Source organism: Trichoderma gamsii (assembly GCF_001481775.2).
Source record: "Trichoderma gamsii strain T6085 chromosome Unknown Scaffold_1.2, whole genome shotgun sequence".
NCBI lineage: Eukaryota > Fungi > Ascomycota > Sordariomycetes > Hypocreales > Hypocreaceae > Trichoderma > Trichoderma gamsii.
This window is the reverse complement of record NW_020171338.1, coordinates 977,046-1,003,453: the sequence shown is the minus strand read 5'-3', so window position 1 is coordinate 1,003,453 and position 26,408 is coordinate 977,046. Positions and strand designations below refer to the sequence as shown.

The window sequence follows — 26,408 nt, the reverse complement described above, 5'->3', positions numbered from 1 at the left end:
ACATGCGCTATTGCGAAGCTTAGATTGTAGACGAGGCAATGTGGAACTAATTAGCTAGGAATTGATAGAAATAGCTATTCTAATGCATAATAGCCGCAGTGAACATTAATCTACAGCGATCATTTCGAATAAACCCCCGATTGGCAAAAGATAGCATGGGCTGGAGTAGGTTCTGTATTTGAGTGTTGATCAAAATTTGTTCTCGTTGTTTATGAATTTTTATTTTCTCGAGATACTCCAAGCTCCGTCCTCTCGATAGCACTCTTAGTTGGCGTTGGGTCACGTGGGGGCATCTGGACGAATCACAAACCGATATCCGTGCAAATCTGGCAGCCCGGCTCTCAGCTCCGGGCCAGCTTCAAGCCCTCGCACAGCGTCAACCTTCGCTTCCTTTCGATGACAGCTGAAGAAGATCAGGCCCTTGGCCGTGCCGACTATTGGGATAGCCGCTATTCCAAGTCGGACGGAGAGGCGCCGACGCACGAGTGGTTTCGCGCCTTCTCTGACCTGGAGCCTTTCTTCCGCAAAAATCTTTTTGGCCTGCAGAGCTTCCAGGCAGAAGACAACCCACTGATTCTGCATCTTGGGTCTGGAGACAGTGTCTGTCATCGCCACCCCCAAACAAGCTGTTCAGCTGCTAACCCATCCTCTGCGCAGGTTGTCCCCGCCGAATTAGCGTCTCGCGGCTACAGACGACAGCTATGCATCGATTTCTCCCCTGTCGTCGTTGAACTTATGACGGAACGCCACAGCAAGGTGGAAGGGATAGAATGGAAACACATGGACGTACGCAATATGGATATATCCGACAAGTCTATCGACGTTGCCTTTGACAAGGGAACACTGGATGCCATGATACATGGTAGTCCCTGGAGCCCTCCCAGCGAAGTCAAGGATAATACAAGTAAATATATGAGAGAGGTAGGCTTTTTTTCCAGCGTAACATAGTAGATCATGTCTTTCTGACAGCGCTTTTAGGTCCACCGAGTGCTGAAGGATCATGGGGTGTTTCTATACATCACCTTTAGACAACCTCACTTCATAAAGCCACTGTTAAACCCAGATGATTTGTGGGACATGGACATGCAGGTGCTCGGAGACGGGGGCTCCTTTGACTACTACGGATTTGTGATCAAGAAAAACCCCAACTCTTTGGAAGCTGTTAATAAAGGAATATGAGCGGGAAACATATGGCCGCACAACAGAATTGGAATAGCGCCACGATGGCGACGATTCTCCAATTCTCTTCAGGTTACCAAAGGTACCTTAAAACTCACCTCTTTTCCAGAGGGCCGAGTAATAAGAGAGTATGAGCCCGCATACGACCTCTTTCTAAATTCAACAGACACTGATGATCCGTTTGTTGCATAGTCCTCGTCAGTGCTGCTTTGAGCTTGACCGATGGCGGACAGGGCCAACTTTGGCCGCCAAAATGCCTCGAATTTCATCCTTGCAGATGACTGAGTTGGAAAAGTCGTCAATTTGCGTGCAATATAAAGGGGACGATTCGATGACCGTATCACCTTTGATCTTTTCCAAACTCGCTTCTGCTTATGATTCGCATGACGAATAAATAGAGTCATCTTTGGCTTAGTAGCTGATGGCTATATAAATGGATAATAGACGATCGGAAAGCTCGTGGAACTATAACGGAGAGAAGCGTCTTTCGATAGGAAGATTCGTCAAATTTGAGAAACATGAATCGGAGAACTGTAAATGCGGACGGCAAGCGTAAACATGGAAGGGTAGCCTCCAGGACTTGATAAGAATTATTAAGTTGATAGTGAATGACGGCCATGAAGTTGTTATAGCATGCAGGGAGGTACTTATAGCCAAGGAGTGGAAAGCGAAGTTATTTCTGGCTGCGCTGCGCTACTGCTGTGTGCAATCATATCGCTGCAGGAAGCGCCTAGACGATGTATCTTGGACCAACGGTTGAGTTTTGGAGCATCGAAATTGAACAAGCAAATCGGATTAGGTGTCGTCCTTGCTTAGCGCTGGGAATATGAAGGTAGGCCTTAGTAGCCAATCCACTTCGATTCCCGATGTTTGAGAATCTGCGTGTCTGACCACAGCATTAAATGAGGCACAGCCTACATATGTATGTTGCAGCGCTTTTTCGTTTGCCTACATATGTAGTAGACATCAGAGCATATAGGGGACAAACTCTATATGCATCTACTAGCCCCTCACAATTACCATACCTACGTGTACATGTAGGTAGTTGCCTCTATATCTATAATTAGTAGCACCTGTGACGATCTGTTGTATGTCAGACCAATAGCTTCTACCCACACAAGTACTTTTACAGCTCATTCTATAGCAAGTAATCCAAGTTGCTACATTGATATCCAATATCTAAGGGATTCAATTATGATGGCTCCCTTGTCTTTCTTTTAATAAAGGACTGCATTTGAGACCTTCTATTCTCTTTACTTGTAAAGAGAAATCCTATTGGTGGGGCCCAGCTATGCAATCCAGTAGACATTCTTATCCCTTTCGCCCGCCAAATCGGACCATCCTTTAAGATGATTATACTTGGTGAATCGCCCATGTGGCTGGTATCATGCGCTAAGAGTTGAGTGGGCTGGTGCTGGCGTGTCAATAGGAAACGGATCGTTGCCGAAGAGCTCAGCTGGCTCGGCTTTCGTATTTAGCACCGTTCGCTCGAGAACCTACTGGACTCGTTCCGGGCTCCCCATCGGTAGTTCAAGCTAGCCGTCTCCACATGTAGACGTGGACATGGCTGGCGTGTCGTATTTCGTTCTGTAAACGAGTCATCCTTGAACATTTAGAAGACGACGGCTTTTTGTATGCCTTACCTACCACTAACATTAGCAGACCCATTTCAACTTGATTCTCAAATCTGCACCGTTCACCGGCATTGTTAAAGAATTTCCGCACTAAGCCACTGAGCTCTGGGTTCCATTTCCACATTAATGAGCATGCCTCCATGTCAAGTCAATTCGTTAAGTTGGAGCAGCATTCTAGAAATTGACCATAAGGAATATAAAATGAACCGTAATATCTTTACATCAGTATCAATGAAAATGGCATAAGCTTAGTTATGCCTAGTCTCAGAGTTGCCTTTCTGTTTACGTAGGACTAATTCCAACAACGCTTGATACCTCATTTGGGGACATGTTTCAACAGAGGTAAATAGAACAAAAGAGCTTGGTGAAAAAGCAGCCCTCTGTCAGGTGATAGGAAAAGAACGGGGAAGGGGGCATTCTTTCCCGTTACCACCGTTCACTGCTTCTGGGAAGATCCTGAGTTGATTGAAGTTTGGCAACATAGCTTCGAAAAGTGCGCTGGCCAAGAAGCCAAGGTCTTTGCTGAATGATGAAGACTGGGAACCGCTCTGAAGTTACCCACTGTATATTATTTTAATATACGGGTACGAAATACGATGATCTACTATCGTAGGCGTGGGACAGCGATAGTAGCCTCTTCTCCTTGCCAATTATTTTCTAGGCTCCTCAGCTGCGCCTCTGTATAATCTCTAGAAGTATTTTCGAAAATGCCTGGCGGTTTCATCTTGCCGGGCTTTATCCTTAATCTGACTCCAGGAAATGGATAAGTCTGCCTTACAAAGAAGGGGCTGAACAATTCGCTACGCCCAATTTGCTCTGATAATTCATTACATATACACATTCCCAATAGCCCTAGAGGCAAATATGTGTAAGAAGACTACATTTGGGGTACAGACTTGTGGTACGTAATACTGTTTATATCATGAAGATCAATAATCCGCCTAGCAGATACTTGTGTTCAGCCAACTGACTAGTTTTGACTAGAAATCTGTGAGTAACAACTCTTTAAGCAACCCCCCCAAGTAATCTCCAAGTCAAAGCAAGGGGACTTATCGCTATTACAATAAGGAATACCTTACTCTCCAGTTAAGACGTGAGTGTGTCTATGAGCTCGCTACCCGACTGGACTTGGCGCTCGGCGAACGCAATGGTTTACAAAGTCGGCCTGTGCAAGGAATAATAGGGAGTGGAATCCAGAGGGTTTCATCGTCTCTCTCTTGGGCTATACATATATCCGCCTCAATGTTCCACATAGCTATGGTGTTGCGCCATCCTGGCTAACGTCGGAGCATATACCCATCCAAGAGAACTCAGCCACCAGTCCCGCCGTTTAGCTCGGCCGCTCCGCCAAAGCAGTACTGAATTTTGACATATAATAGTTGACTCTTCTCGTTGAGAGGCCCATATCAAATCTTGAGAAATGCTTTGACATAAAATCATAGCATCCTTTGTTTTGCGAATCGTACATCTCTTCATTCCTTGTTCTTTTGCTCTTCATGGATACCGACACCCAACTTCTAGTAGGCGCTTTGATCGTCCGAGATACAAGCTCCAGTATAGAGGAGTTCAAGCTCTATCACTACAATCCTACTATCGGCGGAGCTGTTGCCTTTGTCCTCCTCTTCTTGGGCACAACCGGCTTTCATACGTACCAATCATTCCGGACCCAGTGCTGGTTTGTCATTCCCTTCATAATTGGCGGTATTTGTAAGATTCGTTCATCCGTCATTCTATGTAGAAAAGAGAACAGCAACGTCTTTTACCTAACGCTGATTCTCCGCCAGTTGAAGTCATTGGCTATGCTGCCCGTTGTGCATCCGGCAAAGAATCGCCAAACTGGACTCTAGGACCGTATATCACCCAGTCTCTCCTCCTTCTCGTCGCACCTGCTCTCTTTGCCGCGACAATCTACATGGAACTAGGGAGAATCATCTCCCTAGTGAATGGCGAGTCTCATTGCCTCATTCGAAAGAACTGGTTGACCAAGATCTTTGTTTTCGGAGACATTCTTTCCTTTTTTCTTCAAGGTGGCGGTATGTATAAAACCAAGCCTTATCATCGTTAACTTCATTCTCCATCTTTCCAAAGGGCAATAGCTAACATGTCGATTTCGTCTAGGTGGTGGTTATCAGGCGTCAGGTACTGCCTCTGCTCTCGAGACCGGAGCACACATCATCATTGTTGGGCTCTTTGTGCAGCTCGCCTTCTTCAGTTTCTTCATCGTGGTCGCTGTCAAATTCCACCTATCCATCAATCGCGTGCCCACGACTCGTTTATCCAACGAGCTCTCGTGGGAGAAACATATGAAAGTCCTCTATGTGGCTAGTATCCTCATTATGGTGAGATCTATTTTCAGGGTGGTAGAGTATCTCCAGGGCTTCAACGGGTATCTGCTTCACCACGAAGCATATTTATACATTTTTGACGCGCTGCTCATGTTCTTGGTCATGGTTTTATTAAATTTGGTGCATCCGAGCGACTTGGCAGCATCAATGAAGCACAAAATCGCGACGGATCATGAATACAATTTGAGAGTGTTCGACGAACGCCATCAAAGACTTGGGTTAGACATGAGCTAGCGCGCGTGGATTTGAATTCTGTGATAAAGATACTTTTGGATTACTATTTGTTTTAAAAGTAAAAGTCTTTATCTTTTAGATCCTCAAAGATAGCCTCATTTATACCTGTATAGATAAATATGTAGATAAATATTGCTGATAGCCAATAAACAACTACGGCAGACCTACAATCTGTTTTGGCCATTCTGTCCACGGTTTCCAGTACTCTCCTAATAAGTCATCAATTACTTCTACGATATTCCTTCCCCATCTCTCAAAAAACCAGTAACCGTTCAAGCTATGGATCACCACACCAAAATAAGCAAAGAGCAGCATCGCATGTGGTTGCCGTTGGTGTAACCGCAGAAAATATTCCTCGGGCGTGGTGTATATCCAGACAAGAGGCCCAGATAAGGTCCTATTATAAGCCATGTTCCCCGCGGTTTCAGAATTCATTGTTTCAAACTGTTTCATATATGCTAGAGATTTCCTGAGAGAAAATAACGCCTTGTCGTAGATTTCACGGTCGCCACTAACTGCCCATAGGTTGCCAAGGCTGCGGAAGCGCTCATCATCGGCTACACGCTCGGAGTCCGGATCTAGGTGGTCCCAATTTCCAATGCTCAATAGCGAACTCAATGGCCCGAATCGGACGCGCTGGTAAACGGGATCTAGAATGGCCTGTACACCGCGTACCATTGGAAGCCACTCCGCGCCTAGGATTCGTGACTTTCGGGCTGCCGGGGTCATGTCAAACTCTGCATCGTCGTAAAGTTGCCCGTACATGGCGAACACATAAATGATGTTCAACGAGGAGCAAGCGAACAGCGCATCACTATTGCTATCATTCATACGCTCAATGCCGCGCTGGAAGCCCTGCAGTGCCTGGCTATGATACCGCATAGCCTCCAGTGTCAGCTGCTTTCTTCTTTCCGGGTAAAGGTATGCCTGGTGCAACGCCGCCAAGCTGAGAATGGCGTGCATGACAAAAGTGTGCTCAAACGCAATCTGCGGAAACACGGTCTGCCAGTAGCGGCTCACGTCGGGGAAGTCTGCAACGCTCTGGCTCGTCGACCACGTCCAGTGGTGTAATAGCGCCATGTCCTTGATGGTGTAAGTTGGAATTGCGCCATCACTCTCCTCAGCCCTTCCGAGCGGCGAATGACAGGGACGGCTTGCTGCAGCGGGCAAACGAGACTGCGGCAGTCGAGCTGCAGTGGCAGTGGTAGTTGTACTTGTAGCTCTTGTTGTCACACTGACGGGCGACGAGCTCTCTTTGGCCGGGTGAATCGGGAGAGTATCCTGAGATGGATACAGACATGGGATACTTCGTCGGAAACAATGTCTACAGCTCGGCTTCTCTTCTCCACACTGTAGAGACAAGGCGTTAGATGGAATTGATTTGAGTAGGTACTACAGCACCAGCGCGATCAGGCGCAGTTGCGGGCACACAGGTCTGCGGAAAGTTACCTTCACACGTCTCCTCCTGCACTCGGCACACCCTGTTCTCGATTTCGTATGAGCTCGGCGCTTGCTTGCGGGCGGAGATGAGTCTGCCATTCCGTGGCTAGATGGCACAGAAAACGTGCGTATGGAATCGCTAATTGCACAGTAAAGAGAGCAAGGAGAGGCGGAACCACGAAAGCGCGAGCGAGAGAAGACGAGGAACGAGCAGATGCGAGCGTGGCGATACACTTTTCCATTCCAACCGATTACCAGATGGGGAAGGGTGGGTCATGTTCGGACATTTGAAGTATACGAGATACGAACGCGCTACGGCGATTTGACCGAAGAACTGACGGGTCCATTTGCGGAACGAAGTACGATGAACGAATCTGCATGGATTCATCCTTGCTTCCAAGTCCCACCATCCTCTCCTCTACAATTGGAATCTTTCTAGTCAGAGGGGCTTTTCTGAATTTCGAATTGAAGTAGGGCAGACAAGAAGAACACAATGGCAATACATTAAGTCGGCGACTTTCTACATGTTATTTCCTCTCGAAGCTTTGCCTTATATTCAAGGTCGTAGTGCCATACCACCTTTACACTCTGTATTCACCGCCTGCGCAGGACCTTTTCCTTAACCGCCCTGTTATCATTGTTACTCCCCGAGTTAGATTCCCAGTTGCACATGGGACGGCCTCAAGACACGACACTACTGGTTGCGAGGCTGGAGCTTGCTTGCTCTATGGAATGAGCAGGCAGAGAGCAGAGATGGCATTAGCTTGGATATTGTGAGTTGTGTTCAATTGCACTCCGGATTTAGGATTCACATCTGTACAAGAGAGGATGAAGACTTGGCAAAAAAATCTCAGAGACTTTCGCTTCTATTTGGACGCGGGGAGTCAACGTATGTATCCGAGTAGAACTTTATTCCATCTTCAACCTATTTACCGTTATAGCCCACCACTGTACATTATACACCATACTTGAAGTCTAATGCTAAAGCAAAACACTGAATATAAAGTACAAAGGAGACAACCTTCAAGTACCCATCCATCATACCCGATGAGTTTGGTGGTGAGAGGATCCCTTCTGTTTCAAGCTGTTGTTTGCGCCAACGTCTAAAATATAGGATGATTCTTCGGAGGAAAGTGAAGACCGAAGTTGTCTTGGATGAACCCAGAGAAATAGAAGCATGACGAGAAACATCAGGGTAGCATCGAAGATGTAGACAAGGTACTCGTGGCGAAGTAAGAAGCCGTTATTACCCATCAAGTACTCAACAACGCGGAAAATGGACCGGACCATAATGAGCAAGGAGCCGATATACAACGTATACATGTGCTTTTTCCATTTGGCAAGTCTCAGATCCGATGCGGCTTGATGTCGTGCGAATCGTACCTGAAAGACTATAGCAACGACGATGAAAAATCCAAAGAAAACAATTTGGGCAAAAAGTCCAGCAGTGATGATTTTTTCGCCGAGATTGAGGAACTCTAATGTGCCAGCTGCTTGAATACCGCCCCCTGAGCCCCTCGTCAGTACGTCACATTGTATGTGAGAAGTCATGAGAAGTCATTCTGCGAACTTACCGGCCATTTGTAGAAGAAATGAGACGACATCTCCAGCGACAAATACCTTTGTCAACCATCTCCTCGGCACCAATGAGAACTGTTCTCCGCCAACGAAGACCATAATCTGGCCAAGTATTATATAAATCGATGCAGCGAACAACGCCGGTGCCACAAGAAGTAAGATGCTTTGAACGATATATGGGCCTAGAGCCCAAATGTCTTTGGCAGATATAACCCGTCCGATGTAGCCGACGAGTTCAACTACTTTATGTTAGCTTGCCGAGTAGCCGCTGTGTCGACAAAAAGAAAGGAAGTAAAAAACCCACAAAGACCACCGATAATGAATGGCGTGAATGACCATGTTCGACTTGTGACGATGATAGCGATGTGTGCAATAGTCACGATAGAATAAAGAGCGATGAATATGGCAGCAGCAGGAACGCTGGGATAGTATCGGTAAGGTACCCAAGCGTTTGGATCGTCAAGCGAAGGTTTGTAATTTTCGAAAGCCATGGTAAATGCTATATGCGTAAATGGATAATTAGGTCAGATGAATAAAATAAAAATGGTTTGGCAATCTCGTTGCCCTTTGGTCGACAAACTAGGGCGAATATTAGACAGCCAGCAAGTATTTAAAAGAATTACAAGCTCAGCGAGTCCTTGCTCACACTTTACAGTTCGAATTTGTTTGACCAAGAGAAGACCCTCTATTAAGACAATTTTGGGTCTCAAAGGCTTTTCAGCGCATTGAGCGCATTGAGAGTTCCGCTTTCGATGTCCTGGCATGAACTCAGCTGGTTAAACGAAACCGAGTCCCCATTTCGTATACGCTCTCCATCGTAACGAGATACGAGGCATCAGTTGTGCGCCACATAACAAGGTCCACTTTAGCCCCGAATAGCATCGAGGTTTAGTTCACCCCCTGGTTCATTCACTTCCAATTGGATTTCTCCCTATCTGTTGATTGCCGGAATAACATTAGCACCAGATCTATCATGCTGCTTACAACAGTGTACGTGGGGTTTAAATTTACAATTTTAAACATATAAAAAGGTAAAAAGAAGAGAGATAAAGACTACTTAAATTTCTCAACAAGTTGAAGACACACGAATCCATCATTGCTTTTGGCCAATCTCTCTCACATTGCTTGGCATAGCCACTTGTCTAATGACGCATTGTCAAAATGAACGGCTTAACCCTGCTTCACCTAGTTGGCACAGCGATAGGAGTTAAGATTTTGTTGCAGAGAGAGAAGTACCGCGTTTTGTATAATACATCGCGTCTACGAGTACATAGGTAGTACTTGATGAGCAAGTTACGGATAATAAGAGAGATGAAGATCTAGGAAGTGCATCACCTGAATAGGAAGAAAATATGTGGAATTTGGATGGTATCGAGATTTGATGAGAGAGTAAATGGAAACTTTAGCTCAAGCAGTATAATGTATTGATGTTTCCCTTCTAGTACACAGTAACAATGCTTGATTTCTCAGAAAGCGCTCTATCTGTCAGGATCTACCTAGTCGTCGTTGTAATACTTTTATTGGGATAAAAATTTTTTGAAAATTCCAAAGGTCGCTTGATCCCTCACAGGGTCGTCCATTCTGCGCATTGTCGAATAAGACCAGTATGGCACGAGGCAAACCAACCATACCAGCACCCAAAGGTATCCCAAGGCGCGCTCGATGCGTCGAGGGAGCTGTATAGGACTAAACGTATACAGCCTGCAGACTGTATCTTCTAACATGATCCCGAATGCCTGGCTGCTGAAGAAGATCAATTGCCCAGTTTCAGACCCCTCAGCCTGATGGTGTAGCATTGCAGATAAAAAGAAAGCGAGAGCAAGCCGCGAGTAGCGCGAAATCAGGCTTCCACGGGGAATAACCAAATCAACAATCCAGTCAGCCGGCCCAGTAAGCGCTTTGCGCAGACCTTGGTGATAGTAATTGCTGTATGCATTCAATTAGCTTCAGCAAGGCGGCTAGAAGGTGGTAAAACATACCCCCAGAATCTTCTCACGGAATACGCCTGATTCGGCCAGCCTTGCCAGATGGGAGGCCAGCTCTGAGGCTGGTCACCACAAAGGACGGCAGCAATTGCGAAAAGATTGTAGACCCCGATTACGCCAAGGGCTGCGTTAATGAGAAAGACGATGGTGGTAATCACTCGAAAGCCGATGTCTTCTGAGGTTGCCCCCGTGCCAGCAAGCAGATACGAGATGGTTTGCTTTTCCCTCGTGATCATACTTGAGTCTGGCGGAGGCCCGGCGGAGCAGAGGTCTATGAAGAGATAGCAGGCGATGAAAACGCCCACTCTTTTGAAAAGAAAACGTACGCGTCCAGATATGGAGTCGTCTTCTGTTGAGGCTGGGACGTCGATCTGCCACCTAGTTCCGATGCGCCGCCAGTTGAATGGCAATGTAGCTGCCCGAAATGCCTGGCGGATGGGCGTTCTAGGGCCGCCTAAATGAAGGCCGGAGTCTTGAGGGCCGACATTTGACACGAGCAGGATCTCAAAGGCGTTCAAGAATGTCGTCCAGGTTGCGCCTAGCGCGAGAGATATGAAGGCGCGATTTGGGAAATATTCCAGGAGGCTGAGCTGGAAGCTGTATGTCACGGCCGCAAGCAGAGCGATAGCTGCGGCGCGGTAGAGGGAATGCGGTGGTAGATAGAAGAGAGAAACTTCAAAGAGGGCAACGGCACCGACCAGAAGATATAGAGGCTGTGAATAGATGTTCATATCCATTTTAAGTGATCAGAGAGTGCAAATCTTAAGGACCTCGCCGAACGAAAGAACAACTTCACGTCATGCTGGTTGTGAAGTGAATGACTGAAGTCGGAATCGGTTGATGGAACATCCATACCCAAACTTCAGCCCCTGGCCTAGTCCTTAGTGCTTACTCCACTACCACGCAGAGGTTGCTACCACCAAAAGACCTAGAGTCTTGGGATGCAGAGAATGTAAGACACCCACCTCATGAAAAGAGTTTGATGGGAACCAGAATTTCAACCGTTCATCGTCGCGTGTGCCTGTGTCTGGCGATTCTGCGGCTAAGAATGTCACTACTCAGAGCCCGGTATTTGTGGTTTTGACGTATGTATTTTCACACTAAACTACTAGTAGGTACTGGGTAAGAAAGTAGACAACAGAATGCGTCGAGAGAGAAAAGTGAACTCGAAGCTAGACAATGCTTGGTGGTTAAGTAAGATCTATTGTTATGAAAGCTGATCCCTTTTCTTTAATGCGTTCAACTGAGTTGACACCTGCGGAATGATAGCTTCCATCCCCTTTAACAGTGGTCCTCTCAACGATCCACCATCCTGATACTGGCTGAATGGTTTGTAGACCATATGGGTCTTGTTTCGATGGTGGTGTTTCAACTTTTTGGGATTTGCGAGACATCGTGTCTGCTGGGATTTCCCGTTGCTCCAAAGAGAAGGCTTGGATTCCAACAGAGCCTGCGACCATTGTGCAATCACAGAGTTCTTCATTTATCGTCACCTTCACCGGGACGGAAGCTGAGCCTGCGGGTAAATTTTTCACTTGAACTATCGGGTATAGCTCTCCATCTAGCCCAGGGAGTGATGACGCATGCGACGAAAATGTTCCCTCCTCGTTCCAATTGCAAAATGCTGTGATCCAGCCAGATAATACCACATATTCGCCATCCACAGGGGGACGTGTTGTTACCATAGTGTTCCAAAAGCTCTTGATCTCTTCGCTGGTCGGATGGGTAAACGAATGAATCATGTGCCGCAGTATTGGACGTAGCATGTTGGCGAATCTTGTTAGCGGCGCGCGATCAAGCTGATATAGGTAATCTATCCTGCCGTTTATTTCTTGCCAGTCCTCGATTTCTCCCAGAAGCGTCACAGAAGGCAGTCCACACAACATTACCAGATCACATTCGTAGTATGGTTGCATCGTTCCCATGAGCAGCGCTGAAGCAACAGCGCGGTCAGTATCAGTCGTGGTCGTAAACGATGGTGTCGCCCATAACGGATCTTGGATTTCGTCAAAGATCTCATCGTTCAACTTTTGAGCAAGGTATGCATAGATTCTCGATCCACTACTGTGCCCGTCGCGATAAGCCAGGGTTATTTGCTTTGTCCCCTCGGGTAAGACCGTATTGCAACGCAGCCTCTTTGGCTTCGAATGCTTGCCGAGGTAGAATCCAAGTTGGGAAAGTATCGCGAACCAGACATTATCAGGCCTGATGGTAAGGTGATGGTGTTTACCATATGCGATGTAGGCAGAATAAACAAATCCGTTGGGCGACGCTGAGATGTGGGATTCGCTCAAGAAGCTGGTAGCGAAGGAGCTCCCCAAAATACGTTTCATACTCTCATGTTCTTTTGGGTGGACTTCTTTCAGAAGCTCACTGGCTGTTCTCACTTTGGGAGCTTTCCAGTTCTCAGCGGCTTGATTAGCGATTGTCACTGTGACAGGCATGTTTGCCTGCTCGACTGAAGCTTTGGTAGAACTGGATGACTCCAAGGAGAGCTCGGTGCATCGGTATCCCTCACAGGGCCTCGTACGTTGAACGAAATGATGAAAATGAAAATGTTAAACATGGAGATGGAAATATTTATGTTGCCCTTGTCACATACGCACTACAGATATGCTAATCGTGTGTTTACAGACCTATCTACATGAAGATAATGAACTCTAATAAGCGAACGTCCCTATGTCGTTCCTTCCAACATTATAGAGGCAACTGATGCTCATTCGGGAGAGGATTGTTATGGAGTCGGGTAGCTGCTATGCAACATGTAAAGCGTGCTCTAAACAGCCGTTTAATTGCCAATCAATGTGCCTTTATATGGCACTTTGAATGATGCTTCGGCACATCATAGACCTATCTAAAATCGACGTCGCTGCGACCCCGCTACAAGGCGCACACATCATAAAAGACAAACAAAAAAAGGCTTCCCAACATGAAGACGCGGCTTCAACTGTTCTTATTCACTTTCGGACTGAAGCATGGCTTTGTATCTGTGAGATTTGGGCACAATGGCACAACAAGCTTCGGATGATAGGCCTTCGCATCAGGGCTCAATCTCATCGGCAGGGCAACAAATGATGTGACCCCGCTCAATCAACGTAAGTCTCCAGACCATAATTACAGCGACCGCTATTATTGAAGCCGTCACCAGTTTGGGCACAGTGGCCAACGTTAATGCAGTCGAAGAGGATGATGGAATTGCCGACGACGGGACTCTGCTTCACTCGGCTATCACCAGTCAAAATGTCCCACTGGTCTTGAGATTGCTCGATAAGGGTGCGAGCCCCGATGCTCTGGACTCTCTTGGATATGCCCCATTGCATTTGGCGGCCCATAAAAGAAGACGCACAAATTACCACATGTTGCTTGAACTTGGCGCGGATTCGCCAAGGTATCATGCCATTTTTGACGCTTCGTGAAGCCACTCCACTCCTTTTTGTAGCGGAGTCGAGAAGCGCCCTCGTAGTTGCAGAACTGAGTCATGGAGGCTGCGATGTTAATCTTTCGGATAACTGCCACTTCGAGAGTCTATTATCTACGGCAGTGAAGTATGGTCACTACGATATTGCGAATCTGCTGTTGAAGAACGGCGCGAACGTGGATGGGGATTGCCGTGCGACATTGAGTCCCCTCTTCCAAACGGTTGTGCAGCATCGAGGCGACCTGGTTGAGCAACTCTATCCTCAAGGTGCAGATATTAACCTCCTAGACGCAGATGGAGATACAGCAATCTGTCAAGCGGCCTATCAAGGAGACATGGATATTGTCAAACTTCTTCTTAAGAGCACTAATGAAAAAGTACCACTCAGTCTCTTCGATATACCTGACTCTGGCCGCATTACTGATGAGCGTGATCCAGCTGTGTATGAAATGAAGGTCAAGAATACGCTCATCACCTGTTAGTGGGGAGACTCGTCTTTACTGAGTTGGTTTTTTAACTTATCTACTTGGGACTTTCTCTCTCAGTGGGAACGTTTCGATCAGACGATGAAAATATCAAAGAGCATGCCATTTTCAGAGTTGATCCAAGAAATACGCAGACAACTTTTGTGCCTCTAACAGAGCGTGATTACGAATTTAGATATAGCCTCGCAATCCAGCTTCAAGCCAAGGATGCCTTTTGGAGTGTGCAGATGCAGGAGGGTATCATAGTGTCGAAGGAAGAGAGAGTGGAAGCACAAACAAAGGTCAATTCCGCCAAAGTCAAGAGCTGCCCGATTGCAGACCGCGTGCTGACTATTCGAGATTCAAAGGGGCTTTCGGGGGTATGATCACCAGTGCTCTGTGTATTTGGTGTTTTGAAATGGGGTAAGGATTCACAATCATATAGCTTGATACCGCTGGGAAACTGTGAGTCTGCCTACTCAAAAACTCCTATCTCTACGGCTAACATGTGCATCAGCTGCTCCATATCACTTCCTAGAATATCAAGGGAGCGAGAATCTAAGTGCTGATGATAAAAGCTAGTTCATAATATTATAGAGCGGGCATAGGTAAAAGTAAGGTGGCTGATTACAAGAGGCCATTGGTTTGGAGCCTTGTTCATAAACTGCCGTACAATATATGCACACAACTAGGCTGCTATTCAAGAGAGGAGCCCAATCCGAAACCGTTGATTGCTAGACATAGCAATACATTTTCCCAGGTTCCAGAAGACAAGGAGAAACAACCAATAGCAGGAAGCTATACGGGCGCAGCAGCATTACCCTGAGACTTTGACGCAGCATTACATAAAACAGTTATTATATGGCGTTGCTTAAAATGCTAACAAGAATTAATCGCCGACACAACAATTCGTCGGCTGAGTCACTGGCTTTGAACCATGGAAGCCTTTCACACCGCTATGAAGTTTACCCATTAAGTAGTAATTTACCAGTCGCTTTCACAACGTAAGTAAGTGGTTTTGAGTATAAACAATTATACGCCTATCTATGCATATATACCTATTTATCCCAACCGTCCTTTTCCATCCAACCGAGACCTGGTTCAGCCTTGAACCTATTACAAAAAGCTATTTAATCATAGGAGCAAGAAAATGAGCATCCTCAACGAAACAAGGTATACAACTATATATGTGAGCACGTGTTTTTTTTTTTTTTTCCTTTATTGTTTGTTGCAGTCATTACTCAACCATCTCTCCAATGAACGGCTTTCTTCCATACACCACGAAAATGGGCATATAAGCGTGTATACGTGGGTCGAGAATTTCTTCTCGGACTCTGACGAGTGATAGCTAAGTAGGTCAACAAGTCAGTATAATGACGGTGAAGTGAGGGGATTCCGAGTCTGCAAACCTCAATTTCGTCTTGAGTACGGCCATAAGCTCTATTCATGAGTAGGGTGGAAAACCCGTTCAACCCCTGCGAGAAATTTTGTCCCCACATCCAGCCCAGGTCCTTGAGCCGCTCATCCCTAGGCCACGCGTTGAGCGGTAGTCTGAAGACGAGCTGCTCCACGTCGACGAAGCCGACTCTCTCGAAAATTTCTTTTAGGCTGGAGCCCAACGTTGCAGGGCGATTCAGTTTTTCGCAGGCGTCTCTCATTTCCTGGAACCATGTACACATGGGTCCGTTGGGGTCCATGGTGCCGTCATCGCAGCAGAAAAAGGCTTCGGTTTCCTGTGCCTCGAACCAGCCGCCAGGTTCGAGCGCGTCAAAGGCTTGCTGGGCAACTTGTTCCTCAAAGGAGCTCCAGCAGCCGGCCGTGAGCCGTGTATGTATATAGCCAAACTTATCTGAGTAGCTCCACGGCTCCGATCTGTGATGGATGGCAGTTGGTTAGTGGGGAGGGGACGAGGTTCAAGGCGCGTCTGTTGGTTGGTTTAGGCTACTTACGAGTCTTCAACGTAGAACTCAACGTTTGGAGGTACCATGTCGGGTTGGATCGGGGACAGGTCCGTGCCAACAACTCGCGATGAAGGAAATAAGTCGCCCATCTCGACGGCCCAGTCCCCCACACCGGTAGCGATGTCGAGAATGAATTGCGGAGGATCCGATCTGGAGAGCGGGGCAAAATAGAGCCTATCGTCGAATAGTCTCTTGATTATGGGCCCTTGAAGCGCCAGGCGCTCTTGTTCCGTGAGGTCATTAGGATAAACGTATGCTGAGCATCACAAACAGTCATTGTCAGTCTGATCCGGAGGTGAGCTGCCAGTAACAAGGGCGAGGTGTCTTACATCCCGCATGGTAAGCGTGATAGGTGCGGCCGAATTCTTCGGGATAATCCAGTACACTGGATGATAGAGATTCATCGTCGTCTCTGCGCACGGGACACACGGGTAAGTCAGAGTCCAGCAGCGCAACCGAATGTCTCACAATACGCTTACATCATTCTCATGGCAAACTGCTGCGCGGTATAGGGTCAGTACATGAATTCTTGAGCGCATGGTGGCGTAACGGGATCTGGCGGCGCAGCAACCTACATCCGGCTCAATGGCATCGTGGAAGTCAAAGGTGAACTGGAAGTCCCTGAGCTCCGGCAGAGCATTGCGCTCGCCATGTCTACGGAGAGAGTTGGGCGGCAGTCCCATCTTGTCTGTCGAGATTCGAGGTGTGAGGTTGGTCCAGACGTTGCGATGAGGGTCAACGGAAGCCGCCGCAAGGACGGTCCTTTAAAACAGTCGAGCTGAAAGTCGGCTAGCGAAACCAGGCCAGGATCGAAAACTTAACTCCACTAGGGAGAGAGGCTAGTCGAAAGAAGGCGCCCGCTACTTGTTCTCGAGGCCTGAGGCCAAAGGCTCGAAGAAAGACGGATCGGCTCTAGTCATGGCCTATCTCAAAGTCTCCTGGAGTCTAGTCTTTCAGCTGTATGGCATTGTCCGCACCGGCAGTGGCGAATTGGGCGCTTCACATCGCCAACTTGGAGAGCCAACGGCGTGGTGTCTGGAAGATGATGCTCACCCGCAATTGAGTGCTCGGATAGCGCGTTTGCTGTGCAGGGGTCGATCGGCTTTACACCAGACTCCCGTCGCCGAGAGACTCCACTCTGGCAATGGCACCCAGCAATTTTACACCGCTGGAGTGCTGTTAAAGGGGCTAATCCTTCAGATTGGTAACCAATGAGAGCCTGTCAGCGTCCTGTTGGCACATGTCACAGATGCGCAAGTGTGGACTGTAACCCGAGAAATTGGGACTGAGCATTACCTAAGACGGCCGCTCTCGTCTGCCTGTGGCTTGCGATGACTTTTTACCAGATTGCGTTTGACTTGGTGACGGGTACTGGGTACTGGGTACTGGGGACAGGGCTAGCATACATTGAGTTAGGGGCACGTTCTGCGTATGGTTTATGCTGTGCTATCTCTCTACTCATCAACAAGCGATAACCTCCCATTGACCTTTATGTTGCCATTCTTTGTAAAACCAATCAAGAATTCCCGGATAACGCGAACATCATCTGGCGTTGTATCAACCAGCTCTAGATTAAACCGGCGTACAAAAGCTGCAACGGTGAGGAACAATTCCATGTAAGCGAGACTAGAGCTTTGGTCAGCAAAGGGCAAGGCAGGCTATATCGCTCGGGATCACATGGGTGAAGATATAATTACTTGATTCCAATGCAGTTTCTGCTTCCTTTGGTGAAAGAGACTAGATGCTTCTTGAGATTCTGGCCCCTCTCGGCCGCTTCAATCCATCTCTCGGGGCGGAAGGCGTCGGGGTCCGGGAAGATTGTTGCGTCCTTGTGGACGAAATAGGAGGCACTGCTCATTGGAGTCTTCGGCACAATGTTAGACAAATTAAGCAAACCGAGATGAGAGGGGAGGTGATTAGGCGTTTAACGCTTACTCCTGGTGGAATAACATAGTTCTTGTATGTTAGTGTCTCTGCCGGAGCAACGCGCGTGTACCGGCCCAGTACTGGGGAGCCTATACGCAGGGATTCACTGATGAAAGCATCCTAGTGGCGTAGTTATAAGCAACATTTCGCTGTGAGCAGGGATGAAGGATATTCTTCTCACATACCAGATACGGTAGGCGCTCGAGCTCAATCCAGGTCGGTGTACTGTCTGGCGTAGGCATCAGCTGTTTCAGCTCCGCCTGCAACTTGTCCCTCACCGCATTATTCCGGGCGAGGTGGTAGAAAGCTACGGTTAGCACAGTCGCTGTCGTTTCTGTTCCTGCACCAATGATGCCAAAAGCTTCGTCTCTTTGCCGGTGAAAAGTTCTTTCTTGTGGCGGGATGCTCGGATCCGCCAGGGTAGCAAGCATCGATTTCCTCTTGCCAGGTATCTCAATACCCTTCTGCGCATATTCTAAAAAGGATTCGAGGAACCCAAAGAGTCCCGCTTTTCCCGGCATAAGAATAGACAGTGTCCGTGGCGAGAGAAAAGTTGATAAGGTTACTAGCCAGGGGAAAAATCGGGAAATGTGAGTAAAGCTCGCAGCATCCGCTGTGGCTAAGCGGACATCGTTGCGAAAATCAGGGTCCTCTATAAATCCCCAGTGCTTGCCGCAGCAATAGGACGTGATAACATCGGATGTCAGCGCTGAGACGGCATCATCAATGGATACTGTAGATTGGGCAATCCGGTAACCATCAAGGCGTTTCATGAGCGCCTGAACTCGTTCATTCATCATATCCGAAAGCTCCAAGACAGAGCGCCGTGAAAAAAAATCCTTCAGAAGACCTCGGCGGAAGTGGTGAGTCTCATGGCTTACACATGCCACCATAGAGCCGGGCAAAGCATATGTAGGCACGAATTGGGGATCTTTCTCTCTCTTTCGACTACTTGAAGCATAGATTTCATCATAGAAAGCGGGATCGCTAATGTGAACCTCACGAGGGTTGATGCGAACTATGGGTCCTGTTTCGTCCGCTCTTTAGTAAAGTAAATTTTAAAAAGAGGTGCAGAACGCGCCTAACCGTATTTCTGGTGCATCCTCTCCATCTCGAATAAAAACTTGCCCGATAGAATGACATTGTAGTAGAATTCATAGAGATGTGAGCATGCCGCCAGCTTTGGGCCGGGGATATGGGATAGCGGGTGGAAATAGAGGCGATATATAGCCTTGATGCTGATATAAGCGCCCAAGGCTGCGATAGCAACCCAGAGGCGGAGCATATCCTCCATCATGATGATGATGTTCCCGTACAACTCTCGGATCCTATGCGTGTCAACAATGGCAGCCTTTTGGTCTTCCAAAAGCAAGAAACCGAAAAAGTGGCCTGATTATCGCGGCTTTGAGGGTGTACAAACAGGCCGAAACGTACGTGTAGCTGCGCAGATCCTCTTCACAGGATGAGTGGAAACAGTTTTATGTAGGACTCTGTCACACGTGCCGCCGTCGCAAAAAGGAAAGCACAGAGTTGGTGATATCACAGAAACCATGCTCAGCCGGGGGTTTTCATCAAAGCGGGATTTTATTTATGACAGCCTTGGCTTGGCCAGCGCTAATGCGGCCCTCAGCTCTGAGACCGCGACAATACGTAGCTAATCTATGGAAAATCGTTTATAAACGTGTTCTATTCAAATGTGACCCGTCCATGCATGAAACTTACCCTGCCTAGGCATGGTTACATGCATGCATGACCAAAACGAAAAATCGTGCAGATGGTGCGCCAATATTTACTCACAGGCATGTAGCTCGAAGCCAATCAGAAGAACCAAACCCTCCACAATGGCTCCGAAAAGTAATGGAAATATACCGTAATAGTACAGCCACCCTCGGTGATGACAGTTCGGATCTCTGGGGTTTTTGGGACACACAAATTTGTAGCCAGAGGCCAATCATGTTGTTCCATATGAACCAGGTAGATGTGCCGTCACATCAACTGACCACGAGAAATATTACTTGTACGATACACTATTATGCCTTGGTTCCCACCTGATCCAGCTCGAGGCTATCACAGAAGAATCCTGTTGACTTCGGCTTCATGAGTCCATCTTCAAGCTGAAGATATCCGGTGAATTGAGTCCTTCCGAGCCTTTTGGGCGTGTTTGACCCCGCAGACATTGTCCGACCTCCCGTATGGAGAACTAGTAATCATGGATGGAGAACAAGTTACGAGGGTCAACCAACATGCGTTTGCATTGCTGATAACGCAAGGCTAGCTAGCCAATGACAAGTACTGAGATCCATCTTGCTAGACACGACGTCCATGAATCGTTTGCCCCGTTGTGATCTAGAGACGCCGGCAAGGACGGTTCCCCGCCGTCATGCCACTATTCAAGCGTGTATATAAGTCGCCCGCAGCTGCCCGCATTAATGCGCAGAGTAGGCAGAAACATCACTTCTTAAATCACATTCACTCGAGTCAAATTGTATGAAACAATGTCTAAGCTAAGAAATCGTGTTGCTCTTTGGCCTCCCAAGGGCCAATCTTGGAGCGGTGTCACACTGGACGATGCCAATATCACTCTTTGCCAGTCATGCAAGGTGAGCATCTGCTGGCAGGGCGTGGGGGTCTGTGTTGGATGCGCCTCCGGACTTGAACGGCCCCTCCCCAGCAAGTTCTTGAGGAAGCTGCGTGAAGAGCTTGCATGCCGCGACGCCACTGTAGCACTGCGGTCCATAGATGGAAGTGGACGAGTCGTGCATCACGGAGGGGTGGAGCGGCCCGGAAGGTGTGAAGACAAGTCCCGCAGGGCTGATTTGTGCGACACCATCTCACTGTACGCACTGAAGAACGGTTGGGCATCCTGGGGGCTTGACAATGCTGTGAAACAGTTGCGTGAGCCTGAAGGGTCAGGCTCTGCTGCTATTGGTGTGTATAAGCGCCAGCAGCCCATCGAGGACGACGCCGGACCCATGAGACACTGGTGTTCCTGCGGCAATCGGAAGCACGAATCGAGTGGCCAGTCCCAGGCGGTGCTGATTGAGGTGGCCATTGCGAAGTTAACAAGCCAACCAGAGGAGACGTCTGCAGCTCAGCTCAGAGCATCGGCGAAAAAGCGCAGATCGCTGAAGAAGCAGCCTGTTGAGACTTCAAGACAGCTGAGGTCAGCCACCAGACGGATCAAAGCATTCAACAGCCAGCCCGGAGCTGCAAACGGTGCCTCAAACGGCACTTCAAATGGCACTTCAAATGGCACATCAAATGGCGCTCCAAAACCAGACAAGGAGTCTTCCCGAGCGCTCACAAAGGAAAAAATCGACTTTGCTTATGAGCGCTGCATGTGGTCGGGAGCGACGCCGGAAATCTTCGCGGATATAATGTGGCTGGCCGGGCCGGGCCGCAGTCACATCGCTAAAGAAGCCGGCAAGGCCAGCGAGGAAATCGCCAAGGGCGCGCGAGGCTCGGTCGAGACGGTGCTGCTGCACTATTTCTTTCTGAACAACCACGTCAACACGCTGGAGCAAGGCCTGGAGCTGCTGCTGCTCGGCGTCTATCTCACGGCCCTGGACCACGGCCTTGTCCGGGACAGCGACTTCACAGAGTTTGCCGGCGATCTTGCGCGCCATACGAATACGGGCCGCTTCACGATTTCCTTCATCGAGCTCGTGGTCCAGTTCGGGTCGTCCATCCTGGACTGGCACGCCGGATGCATCTCGACGCTGGGCCTGATGCGCGGCCTGGAGCTGCGCTCTTGGGTGTACGGCGTCCAGTGGGATGCCATCATGCACTACGAGCTCGGCAGCGAGGAGGACTGGCAAGAGAAGCTGCCGTCGTGGATGTGCGTCGCAGCAGCGCTCGGCCATGACGTGGGCGACCTCTGCGCGGATACCCGGCTGGGCTCTACGGACAACTGCTACTTTGCGGTGGGTGCCGTGGCTGGATACGAGGGTGTTGCCGCCTGCATGGATATCTTGTGCGACGCGCTCGAGGCTGTCGTGCTCCGCGATACGCGCGGCAAGATTGATATTGGGTGCATTGCCGGCAGTGCCTGTGCCACCTTTGAGCGGTCTGGTGGAGACCTGTGTGCGTGCCCCGGCGATGAGACGAGCTCGCCAGATTCGTGTGAGGGCATGGGCCTGCTCTCCAACCTGTGCCGCGACCGTCGAATTAGCCCTGGCGATGCGGCTGACCTGCTGGGCCTGAGGGATTCGGTGAGGCAGCGATGTCAGGAACTGCCCCGACCTAGGCGAGCCCGCACAGCCCATCTCGACCATGAAGAGCGCGAGCAGGTTTATGCAGAGGCTTTGAGGGTCATGGGAACAGGCGAGAGCGGCAAGTCCGCCCATGCACGAATGCAGCTGGCATACTCGAGCGCCGCCAAGGATATGTGCGGCCTCCTGCGGAGAAGAGCAGCTTATCTTCGCCAATGTCTTGGAGCAGGCAGGGATGTGCTGGACCTGAGCGGCAACTGCATGTGTGGTGGAGAGTGTAGCTTATGGTGAGGCTGGAGCTGAGATGGTGTTTGATGCTAGGTGTTTTGAGGAAGTGACCTCTCATTATTCAAGAAGAGGGGGAATTGTAAGCTTACGATGAGTTGACACGGATATAGACAAGTACACGTAAATTATGTTCCAATAACAGTTTCATTAGGTCAATGATAAAGTTGATAAAGTTGATAAGTCGAGTTCATCTTAGTAGTCACTCACTTGCAGGCCCGGCTTCCTCAATTGGGTAAATGAGGCACATCAAAGAGGAATTAATGGGCAGCATAGTATAATGGTATGTCTAAAGAAGACGCCATTACTAGATGTTGTTGCCTTTATTACGTTACTAGAGCAGTCTGTATGTCTGTTCTGCTTTGTACTGCCCATGTCGCTATCACCAACATCGTTGGCACATAAGTGGGCAAGTTAACCCACACTTACAAGAAGCAATGGGTCAGATGACTGTATCTAAAACAATTACATAATGGGATTGATCAGCGGGATTGCGCAATCCAACTACTTGCCGAGATTTTAGCCCTCTACTCCAAAAGACTGGGTTATATCTAGATGAACCGTAAAAAGAGGCCTCACTGACAATTGATCTATACAACTTACAGTAATAAGCCGTTGACATTTCTACGTTCAAAACAAGATGTTGCTTTGTTCTTTCATATCAGAATGTTACCAATAACTCGGCCTCCGGCTACTGCTCTGCGCTCCGATATGGAGACGTATCCCTGTACTGGTTTCTCTCAACATAGGTATGAAAGCGAAGTTCCCATGGCTAGCACTACTCGGATTGGCATATTTGCGGAGTACATCGGTCTCTGCGGAGTACGGAGTCATGTGGGGTAGAAATCACATCGCCGTTGTTCACATACAAATGAGTAGGGCAGACCGGCGGTGTTTTCTTTACCCCCCCCTTTGGGAGTATACGATCTGGGAAATAGCTACGCCATCCCTAGCTTAAATGCGTACGTTGGAGGCCGTCAATATCGGCTATCTCATATGACCCTACGTGAGTCTTCGCTTGATCGTAGCATTTTGAACAATCTCGCTAAGAGCCGAGATAACGGCATCATTTCTACTGCATTAAGTGCTTCTTTGCATTTCGATTTCATATATTTGAGTGGCGTAAATTGGCGAATTAGAAGAAAGCAGAGAGGATATTAACAAAGCTGGAATATGACCCTTTCATATGAGACTACATCCTGATGCTAACAACCATGTATATTATGCCCTTCTTTTATCACTCAACCTTGCAGAGGGTGTGCCTGCAGGAATTGTTCAGCCGCTCTCATCTCCTCAGCTGACGGCAGGTTGGTGATCATGAGATACAAAACATCCTTGAAGAATATTAGCAAAATGCCTTCATGAGTCTTTTGAATGAGATGAAGAAAGAGCCTAATGCAGACAAGCAATAGACGGAAATATTATCTGAACGAACCTCATTTATAAACTTCTTGATACCGCGAATTAGGGCTCCGGGCCCAACGGTTCCCAAGATAGTCGGCCCTCTTTCCTCTCTTCGCATCTCTCTCCTGTCTGTTTTCCTTTCGCGTCGAGCGTCTCTTCTTGCACGTTTACCTAGTCTCCGTTCGCTCACGCCGCCGCCGATGGCACCGCCCGTCAGCAAAGCGAAGAGACTGCCGCTGCTGGCTGGATGGTTGGGATCCGCGTAACGTGAGTGAAACTCAGGCTTGACGCCCAATTGAGCAAGCTGGCTCTCTGGATGATCGTTGGCCCATTGAGCCTGAGCTCGTTTATCCATGTAGTCCATCGCGAACAGCATGCTTCGCTTCATGCCGTTAGGTTGCTTCTTCTCAGCATCTTCCACGGCCTGTCGCCCTTCAGGAGTGGCAGAGAGCTTGTCCAAAGTTGGAAACACCAACGGTGCAGACTCGGGCCATTCAAAGGCAGTTGTTCCATGCGAAGCTTGCATTTTGTTGCGGATTCCACTGCTTTCTCCTGACCCTGACCCTGAGACATTCTGAGCAGCTTGATCGATGGCCGCGTCAAAGGTGACCTGTGTGACGACTTCGCCAGGCTTGCTCGGCTTCCAGGTCAAGATGATGGCTATCAGTCCAAGTGGACGGAAGAATTCCGCATTTACTTTGTTCAAAAAGGCGTTTGTCTTGGAGCGGCTGTGTGCTTGGAGGCTCACTTGGGTGGTTATCTGTGCGGCGATGGAAACAGCAATTGTGACAGGTTCGGGGACATGCTGTACAGCAACAGCTGCCAGGTTGATGGCGTTGATCCATGGCGATGGAGCAGTTGCCAGATTCAGCTCTTTGATGAAGTCCATGAATGTCATCTGGTCAATGCCCACGTTCTGTAGCAAAGGTGCATAAGCATGTATGAATCCGCGAGCACGGTCTCCTGGTCGCCGCTGCGGAAGAATCACAGGCATTGGTAGTTTCTGATAGTGGCTTGGTGGCAGCATATGATTTCGTACGAAGCCTTCAGCCATCGTGTTGGCGTCAATGTCCTGTTCCATAACGGTAGCATAGTCGGGTGGTGGCTCTAGTTGTGATTGAGCGGCATCAAGGTTCCACGCTGCCTCTTCCAGATTTCGAGATGTCTCGGGGTCAGCCTTCAAGGGCCCATCATGTTCGTCGCTATCTGAAGAGTCATATTCCTCGCCTTGATGTGAGCCGTGGTGCTGTGGCTGCGCTTCATCATTCTCGGCCGATCTTGAGCTTTCTCCAGCTGTGGCAGCAGCTTCTTGTGCTTTCTTCTTCTCTTTGTGATTATGGTAGCTCTCAGAGGCCAGACCTATACCAGCGGCCACGCCTCTGACAAGGCCGCTCACCAGCCCTCTAGGTCTACCATTCTGAGAGTGAGAACTCGATGGCGATAAAGACCCATTTCTATCATCGTCATACTGACCCCTAAAGGCTCTGCCTCTTCTACCTCTGGGTTGCAGATACCTAAACGAAAAATTAGAATTCTCTAATGACATGGCTATACTTCCTCCTCAGGGTCTACTTATACACACCTATCATAATCGTCATTGCCCGACATGTTTGTCGATTGTCCGCGGTTATCGTAAATTTTGGATTAAGATATATCAACATCAAATAAGTATTCGATGAACCACCCCTTTTATTTCAAGACCTCAGAGAATGGCTGAATGATTGACAGAGTCCTATACCTTAAATAGGAGTGGCTATGTTCGAATCCTTCCCAACTACACGCGTAAATAGTTCGCGGCGACACTCTTACGCGGATCAAGCGGCACCCACTGCGGGGTACTAATCGAAACGATTACTCGTTTTGGTATGCACCAGTGACGTGACGCTATTTAGTGCTTTGGTACCTATCCTGTTAATCTCCGAATGAAGAAGAGATTCGGCAGTGCATCGATTACGCGAGTAAGTGGATAGGCAACCAGTATTAAAACAATTCTTCTTCTTTTTTGATAATTGATGTTCATCATTATCTCTTACAACCAACTCGCGAAACTAGATTCGCTGTTACTAGATGTTATTGCTGTTATATCTGACTTGCTAGGTAGATACATGTACGCCTTGCACTTAGTAAGTCTGCAACTAAGAATTCGCCAGGTGGTCGCAGGATTTAGAGCGCCTTAGGGGCAAATACTAAGTACCTAACTCGCCGTAAAAAGCCTGCTTGTTTCTAACGCTCTACTGCTCTGTAACTGGCTGTTCATTATCCAGACAACTGCCAGAACTAGGAAAATCCACATTGAGCTTATCAGCACTAAAACGTCTCTCACCAACATTCATGGCTTTGGAAC

At 48.3% G+C, this 26,408-nt stretch overlaps 8 protein-coding genes across 8 annotated transcripts; 3 read left to right on the top strand and 5 right to left on the bottom strand.

Moving 5' to 3' along the window:
* Positions 1-396: 396 nt before the first annotated feature.
* Positions 397-1,179, top strand: TGAM01_v200291 (hypothetical protein; the record flags this gene model as incomplete). The annotated part of the gene is made up of 3 exons (XM_024548531.1): positions 397-600; positions 658-921; positions 979-1,179. 3 exons carry the CDS (start codon positions 397-399, stop codon positions 1,177-1,179), a joined length of 669 nt encoding a protein of 222 aa, XP_024406746.1.
* Positions 1,180-4,309: 3,130 nt separating this feature from the next.
* Positions 4,310-5,392, top strand: TGAM01_v200290 (hypothetical protein; the record flags this gene model as incomplete). The annotated part of the gene is made up of 3 exons (XM_018803226.1): positions 4,310-4,520; positions 4,598-4,846; positions 4,932-5,392. 3 exons carry the CDS (start codon positions 4,310-4,312, stop codon positions 5,390-5,392), a joined length of 921 nt encoding a protein of 306 aa, XP_018663632.1.
* Positions 5,393-5,556: 164 nt separating this feature from the next.
* TGAM01_v200289 (hypothetical protein) lies at positions 5,557-8,901 on the bottom strand (the record flags this gene model as incomplete). The annotated part of the gene is made up of 5 exons (XM_024548530.1): positions 5,557-5,601; positions 5,909-6,673; positions 7,877-8,340; positions 8,407-8,649; positions 8,715-8,901. 5 exons carry the CDS (start codon positions 8,899-8,901, stop codon positions 5,557-5,559), a joined length of 1,704 nt encoding a protein of 567 aa, XP_024406745.1.
* A 1,026-nt stretch (positions 8,902-9,927) lies between these two features.
* On the bottom strand, positions 9,928-11,132 carry TGAM01_v200288 (cytochrome P450 monooxygenase; the record flags this gene model as incomplete). The annotated part of the gene is made up of 2 exons (XM_018803228.1): positions 9,928-10,336; positions 10,390-11,132. The coding sequence occupies 2 exons, from the start codon at positions 11,130-11,132 to the stop codon at positions 9,928-9,930; spliced, it is 1,152 nt and encodes a 383-aa protein (XP_018663634.1).
* Positions 11,133-11,585: 453 nt separating this feature from the next.
* Positions 11,586-12,839, bottom strand: TGAM01_v200287 (hypothetical protein; the record flags this gene model as incomplete). Its single annotated transcript, XM_018803229.1, has 1 exon — positions 11,586-12,839. The coding sequence occupies one exon, from the start codon at positions 12,837-12,839 to the stop codon at positions 11,586-11,588; it is 1,254 nt and encodes a 417-aa protein (XP_018663635.1).
* Positions 12,840-15,514: 2,675 nt separating this feature from the next.
* On the bottom strand, positions 15,515-19,461 carry TGAM01_v200286 (hypothetical protein; the record flags this gene model as incomplete). The annotated part of the gene is made up of 11 exons (XM_024548529.1): positions 15,515-15,625; positions 15,687-16,149; positions 16,227-16,494; positions 16,568-16,650; positions 16,718-16,734; positions 16,814-17,000; positions 17,582-17,635; positions 17,936-18,102; positions 18,174-18,284; positions 18,350-19,182; positions 19,251-19,461. 11 exons carry the CDS (start codon positions 19,459-19,461, stop codon positions 15,515-15,517), a joined length of 2,505 nt encoding a protein of 834 aa, XP_024406744.1.
* Positions 19,462-20,659: 1,198 nt separating this feature from the next.
* On the top strand, positions 20,660-22,666 carry TGAM01_v200285 (hypothetical protein; the record flags this gene model as incomplete). The annotated part of the gene is made up of 1 exon (XM_018803232.2): positions 20,660-22,666. One exon carries the CDS (start codon positions 20,660-20,662, stop codon positions 22,664-22,666), a length of 2,007 nt encoding a protein of 668 aa, XP_018663638.2.
* A 1,235-nt stretch (positions 22,667-23,901) lies between these two features.
* Positions 23,902-25,672, bottom strand: TGAM01_v200284 (hypothetical protein; the record flags this gene model as incomplete). Its single annotated transcript, XM_018803233.1, has 3 exons — positions 23,902-23,994; positions 24,096-25,578; positions 25,647-25,672. 3 exons carry the CDS (start codon positions 25,670-25,672, stop codon positions 23,902-23,904), a joined length of 1,602 nt encoding a protein of 533 aa, XP_018663639.1.
* Between the last annotated feature and the right edge of the window lie 736 nt (positions 25,673-26,408).